This window comes from Orbicella franksi, chromosome 3 (genome assembly GCF_964199315.1).
Source record: "Orbicella franksi chromosome 3, jaOrbFran1.1, whole genome shotgun sequence".
NCBI classification, from domain to species: domain Eukaryota; kingdom Metazoa; phylum Cnidaria; class Anthozoa; order Scleractinia; family Merulinidae; genus Orbicella; species Orbicella franksi.
Window position 1 is genome coordinate 13,982,501 of NC_138147.1, and position 8,718 is coordinate 13,991,218.

General features: G+C 38.9%; 1 protein-coding gene across 1 annotated transcript in view; it reads left to right on the plus strand.

Annotated features, from left to right (window-relative positions):
- Window positions 1-4,910, plus strand: part of LOC145481380 (uncharacterized) — a 40,356-nt gene extending 35,446 nt beyond the window's left edge. Inside the window, exons 39-45 of the mRNA XM_081459864.1 lie at window positions 1-36; window positions 987-1,285; window positions 1,774-1,944; window positions 2,430-2,621; window positions 3,047-3,119; window positions 3,907-4,049; window positions 4,735-4,910. The exon at window positions 1-36 is cut by the window's left edge and continues 120 nt beyond it. Coding sequence (XP_081315990.1) covers window positions 1-36; window positions 987-1,285; window positions 1,774-1,944; window positions 2,430-2,621; window positions 3,047-3,119; window positions 3,907-4,049; window positions 4,735-4,754 — 934 coding nt within the window. The 3' untranslated portion in view covers window positions 4,755-4,910. The remainder of the gene's footprint in view (window positions 37-986; window positions 1,286-1,773; window positions 1,945-2,429; window positions 2,622-3,046; window positions 3,120-3,906; window positions 4,050-4,734) is intronic.
- Window positions 4,911-8,718: the final 3,808 nt, after the last annotated feature.

Genomic DNA, 8,718 nt, shown 5'->3' on the forward strand with positions numbered 1-8,718 from the left:
CTGGGGAGGAATTTTTGAAGCTCCAACCTCATACAGGTTAATTAGTTGTGAGAAAAACATTTTTTGAACTTACTTTTGTTGGAGGATTATACGTCGCCGCTACTCAAGAGATTGTATGCGGGTGTTTTTGAAGATGCAAAGGGCGAATAAACACCTTACAATTGAAATATTGTAACATGAAAGTGCGTAAAAGGAAGTTGCAGTTACTGATTGCAAAAAATGCCGGTAGACGCTTTTGGTAAAAAAGGTATAGTCTAATTATTTTGCTGCAATTTTCGGGCGCTGGACTATTTTCCATTCTGGCAAGTAATTTCTTCGATTTAAAGTCGGTGTGCTTATACAAGGGAGTTAAGCTATACAGAAAAGAGGGCATCAACAGACGTTTTTAGGACACTATTTTAATTATGTGTTTTAAAATAGTTAACTGGTACAGCACTCTGTGCACTGAAGTTGTGAAACTTGCCGTTTATTCACAAGCCTTGAGGGCCACGGTTTTAGCTTAGAACGCGGCCTCAAAAACTCTATCGTGTTTAAATAAAGAATTGTCGTTATACTTGTTGTTTTGTAAATATTTCACCGCCGCGTCTAGTTTCTTTCGCGAATCGGGCCAGATCGTTGCTCGTTTGTGTTCCTTGAATTAGCTTAAAGACAGGCGTTTAGTGTGAGCTTGTGAAACCCCCTGCAGAAGTCTACGACAGTACGACGAAATAACCGTAAGAAAATAGACAAGTTTTGCAAATTCAGTTCACAGGGTGTTGCTTACAAGTTTGGTGATTTTTTTTTTCGTTTTTAGACTTTTTTTGTTATGTATTGTAATTGTGGGATTGTAAAACTACAGTGAATTGTGCAAATAATTGAAAAATACTATCTGAAATATGAAAGATCAGATTTATTGAGGTCCATCAATTGATAAATTTTTTCTTGATCGGACTGCAGATTTAAATTTATTTCGCTGAAGGTTAAACTAGTTTGTTGTCTTTTTCCAGCTTCATGGCAACAAATGACAAGCAAACGAAAGTGAATTTAATAAGAAAATTAAGCAAATGGGAGTATTCATGGTGGAAGTCGTTAAACAAGCGAATGCCTTGGTTCGACGCCAAAGGAACTCATAACAAGGCTCTATTGACTACTTCCAGCAGTCCCACCCACTACCCCTCGGGTTCTATCATATGGGGTGGCACGGATCGGCATCCAGCGGACTGGATCTGGGACGGTGGAATGAGAGATCCCGGAGTGATCTGGTATTGGGTGAACGAGGATGACTGTGACGAGGATAGAAAACCAGGTAAAAAAAAAGAATGAAAGACTGAAAGATTAAAGGGGAAATTATAAAAAAGTCGCAATTACTTTAGATAACTTCCAGGCCAATCCGTCACGATTGCTTTAGTCCCGCCAATCTACTTGTGACCCTTCCTCCTAAAAGAAAAAACACTCAAATTAAAAGGTCGCAAGAAAAGGGACAAGTTACTTGCTAGTTGTTTACACTTGGGTGGTTGATCAATAACTTGGTTAGGAATGGGTAGCTCACTGTAATTATAAGTTTTTAACATTTCACCCCTTCCTAACAAATTTCATTTCATTCATTTCTCCGAATTTCCATATGTGTAAGATAAATTTTTATTGCTGACTAATTTTTGGTGCCAAATCCAGTTGATAACCTATTCATCATGTGCCAACACGTATGTTTTAACCTCAAAGAAGAAACTATTTTTGAAAAAAAAAAGAAAACTACACTCTTGTAAATCGTTTTGAACATCAATATTGATGTTTTAGTGGATGGCGGATTAACCGAGTGGAGTGAATGGGGAAGATGCGATCAGTTATGTGAGCCCGGAAAACAGAGAAGGCACAAGACCTGCACCAACCCTAAACGGCGCTGTGGTGGGAAACAGTGCGATCCCAGCGTGGACACAACAGTCGAAAAACCCTGCATGTATTGCCCTGGTAAGCACTTTGTAAAGAACGTTTGGTAGCCCTTCTCCACTTACGCTAATGTACAAGAGACCCATTTTAATTTACTTATATTTGTGTCCCGGGAATTGAATCTCCTTTCCTGATTTTCCTTGTCGAACACACTTTGATTGCGCGAGAAATAATGAACTAACAAACAAAAACGGTAAACTTGTTTTGTTGGTAAGGACCAGTAAAAAAACTATACGGTCATCATTGTTCATAATCTTTTAGAAGAACATTTGTATACACTTTCATCTTGTCGAAATGAAATGATTTACTTGGGTCTTTACCTCGACGTGGGTTTTTAGTGCAAATATTCGAATTGGCAGAACTGAAACGTGTAGCTGCTAGCTAACAGAACAAGTAAAATTATAGCATTATCTAGACAACACTTAGGCATTGAAATATCTGTTTATTTTAAGCGGTTTTCAACAGATAAAAGCTATTTTGAAACATTCTGCTTTATTTTTTGCTAGAAAGTGGAATACGAAGCTACGGCGACTTTTGTGTTGCCCCTAACAATGCAGGCTGTTCTCCACCTGACGGCACCTATCTCATCTTCACCAAAAAAAGAGGCAGGGCTTGTAATGCGACCGACATGATTTTCCTCTTTGACCAGGACGGCGTTATCCATCACAAGTGCAGCAAGAAAGTGATCTGTCCCCAGGGTAACTTTGCTTTATTTTGTCTACGTTTTAGCAGCTTTTTTTGTAGTGAGAAATACACAACGTCTTTTTGCTTACGTCCGTTGCTTTCGGGTTGTACGTCTGATATGATATGTTTAGTTCTAAGTCTTTTACGATCAGCTAAATATAACTGGTAAAATGTTTTGGAGTCCCTATAAATTTTATGATGAAATAAGTGAAACAGGTTACTTCTATTTAAGTCTGTTTGGCTAGAAAGTGACATTTTGTTTGACGGTCAAGATGTGAAAGCTCCTTGAGAATTTCGTTGTGAACTCTGATGTCGATTGAGAAGGTAGTAAATGCTTCAATAAACCTGAGGTTATTTTCAAATCAGTTTACGAGAATAACGCAAGCAAATGATTATTTCCTGTTTATTGTTGTGTGTATTTTGTATTTTTCGTCCTCAGACAATAATCCTACTTACGGGAAGAAACTTATGCTGAAGGACAAATGCGATCTGAGCATTTCCAAGCACGTCAGGTGTGTCCATAATTACGGCAATTTATTTTAAGGGCACGGTGACTTTAAAAAGTTAAAATCCAAAAAACGTATTTTTAAATGAGTGATGGTAATAATTTAGTTATGGCCTAGTTTGTGTTGAAAAAGAACTCTACTAAATTGTACTTAGAAATGAACGGAAAGTTAGAATGATTTTCACCTGCACAAGTTGTGATGTCAACTTGAAAGAGACGTTTCCAAATTCTGCTGTCATGTCTTGGAAAACTTGTTAAAAACTAATTTTAATTTGTTTCCGGCTTCAGCAATTCAGTTGCTACCTACATGTACCGTCATTTATCATTCCGTGTTCGAGGGAAGTACTTAATGATAATTTTAGCTCTCTTTTGACAAAAAACAAGTGTAGCAAAATCGCCTTCAAGTATCCTTTGAGCCTATTCATACCGATTTTTTCAAAAAGGGAATGAACTGAAAGATTGAGAACTGTAATATGTTGCACAAAACCCCCAAAAGGCTCCAAGCCAGAAGCCCATTGGCATGCTTGGTTAAATGCTAACTCCGTTGGGGAAAAATGTCAATCCAAAAGTGCTATGAGTCGCCAAAAATGTTATAAAGGGCTAATAAATGAAACCTTGTGGTTAAGTCCCTGACTATGTGTTCTCAACCGTTAACCTTCATGTGAAAAAAAATAAAGAAAACACTTTAATTTGTTTCATGCCATAAAATCTTAATCAACTAACCCCTCAAATGAACAAGCTTCCAGTATCCTAGTTACATTCATTTGATCTGGTCATGTTGTTCGTCATTTCAGATTGGCAGATGGTTCTTCATTGAAGAATTTGAAGCATAACTTCTGCGTTCACCCAAATGGAGGATGGCCTGGTGAGGGTGTCAGCTTGTTGTACTGGCCGGAATGTTCAGAGGACAGGTTGAGGCTTGACTTCTTTGATCTCGGTAAGAATTAAGAATGTTTCTGGGTACCAGGCGTATACGAAGGTTGTCCACTTTTAAGGCTCTAGTGTAGGTATTTGAGGTTTTGGTTACTTTCGAAATAACGTTTCCATTTTTTTAGAGCGGTTTTCACTTGAGTGTTGAAAAGTAATTGGTTTACGTTACTATAAGCTACACGATTGGCTTAAAAAAAAAAAAAACGCGCTCAAGTTTCGATTGGTTCACCAGATTGTCTGTGTCCTTTGTGATTGGCCTGAGTGATTATACTGGTTTTGGTATGACCATGCTAAATTGAAAGCTGCCTTATCAATATCAGAGTAGTTACAAATTGAAACTGGGATCTAATTGAACTCTTTGATATGCCGTTCTCCATGTATGTATACATACGGGTTATCGACTAAGCGTGAGGTCAAGATGGCTAGGTATTGGCCAAGTTCTTTTATTTGCGTTTCTATGGACCGAGACGGACAAACGAGGCCAACATAGCTAAGTCAATAAAGGATTTTTTTTCATATGGAAAAAGAACACGATTTTCTTGCAGGACACAGCAGGTAGTCCCGAGCGGACAAGATAGCGCCATCTTTCCCGCTCGAGTAGCCAATCACAGAGCAGGATTAGATTTATCTAGACCGCTCACAGATTCATTTGACAGTTCCTTTGTCACGTTGGGTTTTCCTTTTGTTTTCAGATCCCCCAACAGCTGCCTGATCGTCAAGAAGGAGAATGCGGGGTTAGATGTTTAAGAAAAGAGTTATAGCAGATGTATAACGATATAGGATTTCGTGAAAAATCGCATTAAACTTGGATGGAAAAAAAATAAAATAAAAAAGAAGTTAATCTCAACATTTTGCATTTGAATATTTATTTACCTTAACCCCGCTAAATTCTAAATACATATGGAGCGACATGACGTCATGGCTGACATGTTGGTGTTCCCATAACATGGTTTCCTTGTAAAGCATTTCATATTCTTTGGGTACGCCGCGAAAACTCTAACAATAGGGAGCTTACGAGTCGACGACTTTCGCACGACGGCGCCGTTGGGTCACCTTATAGTCCCGCGTCGTCGTGCTGTAGAAATTTGAATTTACGATTCGCGGTAAAGACGACGACGTTTATGCGCGAAAAAAAATATACAAGACAGACCAACAAAATGTGCCAGCGTGGCAGAAAAGAAAGCGCAGCTGTAAGTCGAGAAAAATTTGTGTGCTAAAAGATTAGGCTGGCTATAAGACCACTCAAAACAACAGAGGAAAAATCGCCAAGCTCTGTGGTTGAGCTATCTAGTCCTTGTTTCTAACTGTCGACACGAATGCTAAAAAGCAACTTTTCAGTCCTTACAAATTCATTGTGCACTAGAAAGTGTCTTATATTTCAGTGAAGCGTGATTAAAATGAAAGGTTTTTCATACAGCAATTTACTTTTCATTCATACCGTGTCGTGCTTTGACCGCTTTCAGTGTTGGTTGAACTCATAGCGTTCGCCATGACACTGTAGAAGGTCGTTTCTTGAACGAAAACAGGCAAAAAAAAATTAAAATCAACCGTCAAGTACATGCCCCTAATGTGATACTTAAATTATCTGGCAAAAATACCCGAAGTATCGAGAGAAAACTTTGAAAACTAACCTCACGTCCTCCTGTTTCCAAGACGCCGGCAAATCGCTCTCACCAACGTCGTCGACTTTGGCGCGAAGCTGGCAAGTACTCAGAAAGGCATGCGCAGTGAGCATGTCACGCGATCTAACGGCGCCGTCGTGCGAAAGTCGTCGATTCGTAAGCTCCCTAATTATTCCACGAGCGGGCGTTGGATATGAGAGGATAGATAGCCAACGAGGAGCGTAGAGCTCAGTTGGCTATAATCATGTCATGTCCAACAAGCGCGACTGGAATAGCTGTGTTATTAAAATTGTCTCCAAAATATGAGAACTAAAATAATAATAATAATAATAATAATAATAACAATAATAATAATAATAAAAAGCCCCAGAAATTACGTGTCCGCTTACCATATTTGTTACTCCTATGCCGTGATGGTTAAACTGCATTATCCAGTGATCCTATTTGTAATAAAAGCTAATAATTTCCACAGACTTCTTCTCACTGTCTCGGGGACTTTGATATGCCACGAACAATGAAATGAACGTGCCTTGAAAGTGATACATTATGTTTGAAAATGGAACAAATTCTGCTAATAGCAAGATCCCTGTCAGGGGAAACGAGCTGTTCATTTTTTTTTAGGGGAATCTTTGTTTACATCTGTCTCATTGGCATAACCTCTTAGTATTGAAAGTGCATGTCACTTTTAACTGTGCCAAGTAAATTGTGCCCGGAGCATTGAATACCTTTTTGTGACGCGATTTTAAAGACTTAAAATTTAACAAAGATTGTATCTGCTCATTAGGCTTTTTTTTTTGCTGCCCAGAAATTTCAAAGTTTTTAAAAGGTACTATATATCTCCTTTGATAGTACACCACAAAAGCTAAACATTTTATCAATTATTAACTTCAATTTCACAAGGTGTTGAAATGTTTGTAGTCACTCGACCTTTATCTAGGATGATGCCTTCTCTAAAAAAAGTCGTACGCTAATAAGACAAAATATAAACAACAACGTCAGCAAGAGTTTTCCTGTCTGCTTTGCCACGTGTTTTATTCTCGGAATTCTTCTAGGTTTTTATGCTTGGTACAGCACGTTTCATCGCCCCGAGCCAGGAAATTGAAAATACTGATCCTTGAACAAAAACCATTTCGTTTTAGATGACAGTTTCTACTATCCTTTTTAGTGCTTCAGTTCCTGAAAAATCTACCCTTAAACATACCTACTGAAAAAAGATATCCCTCGAGGGCGGAACCTCGTGGTACTCTCTATATGTCTACTGCGCCGGGCGGAGAATTTGGTAGTGCAAAAAGGAAATTATCGCAAGACACGACACAAAATGGAATAAAAGAGGGAAGGCAAAAACGGAGAACGCAAGAAAAGCAAAGAAGGATCCCTCGCCGGAACGCAAGAAAGGAAGAAAAATAGAACTCAAAAGGAGACACTGAAAAGGAAAGTTATGGGAAATGCAACACAAAGAGAACGCATCTATGGAACCTTATAGGAAGCGCAGTAAAGGAACACAATAGGGAACGAATACATTGAGTACAAAATAGAACACGGGAAGGAAAGGAAAGGCAAAAGAAAAACGATTAAGGAAACGCGAATGAGAAGACAAAGGGGAATTTTTGAGGGATTACCAAAGCGTAAAGCAAAAAGCAAAATGGAAACACAAAAAGAAGGGAAAGGTTAAAAGGAGTGCAAAAGGCTGAGGGGAGGGGTAGGGGAAAAAGGTAAAGGAAGTCAAAGGAAAGTGACAAAATGTAAATGGGAACGCAAAATCTGAATGCAGAGTGGAAAGCAAAATCGTAACCCGATTAGAACCCACCATAAAAAGGACCCAAAGGAGAACGCAAAGGAATTTCAAAAGCGTAACAGAAGGATGAACGCTAATACGGAGCGTAAAAGAGAAATGCAAAAGGGAAAAAAAAACGGACTGCAAAAAGAAAGGCAGAAACGGGGCAAAAAATAGAGCTTAACTGATAACGCTAGGAGAACTCAATAAGGAACACATAAACAGAACACAGAAAACCAAAAGTTGTTAAAACGCAATATGGACCACAAAAGGAGAAAGGAATGACGACGTCAAGAAGGGAACGCATTAAGAAACGCAAACTGGATCGCTGGTGCATTTTCTCGAGCATCCCTCCCCCATTAGGTTGCTCGCTATTCATCTCCGTTTGTCCGTGGGCCCTTCGAACACGTTTCTGAGGCCCCGTTCACACTACGTCGGAGAAATTTGAAAACGCAACAGTCACCGGTGCGTACATACATACATACACATACATAAACTTTTTTTAAGCTCGAATTTCAGAGTAGCTTGATGAGCTAATATTTCCGAGAACAAAATATTTGTGTTTGAGGAAAAACTCGGGCAGGGAAATCACATGGTTATCGTTACATCATCATTTTCTAATAGCTCCGTTTTCAAATTGTTTTCCGTCCACACTAAAACGCGAAGCCGGCGTTTTCAAATTGCTCCGGCTTGAAGAGTGGTTTTAAGAAGCTCCCTTTACTTGACGGATTAGTGTGGACGGTAAGCCTAACTGTAGCAATAAAGTTGCGTTTTCAAATTCCTCCGGAGTAGTGTGGACGAGATATGATTCCTTAAGTACAATTTGAAGTTTTCATCGTTTCCAACCTCCTTCTTCGCGACACCATCATCGTGAGCCGTACGTTTGATAAGCAAAAATGTCAATGAAGGAAATTGCTTTATTTTGAATCAAAATGAAGTGCAATGAACAGAACTGCTAATCTCTCAGACTTTACTTCGAAGTTTGTTGTGCCCTCTACATAGAAATATTCTAAGTTAAAGAATCATCACATAGGTGCAATATCCGAACTAGCAGGTTTTAAGGTTTTATGGTGACAGGGCTGTGAGTGAATAGTCTCTTTCAGCGAGCAGTTTTCTACACGGGTGAGGTGATTTCAATTAAATTCAAACCTTTTTTCTTCTCCTCTAAGTGTTTGAATTCTGATTCTACGTACCTTTTATGACCTCACATACCTTACACTCAGTGTTGGCGATGTGATATATTTCAGACGTCCCTGGTAAGCAAACGACAATACTTTTCG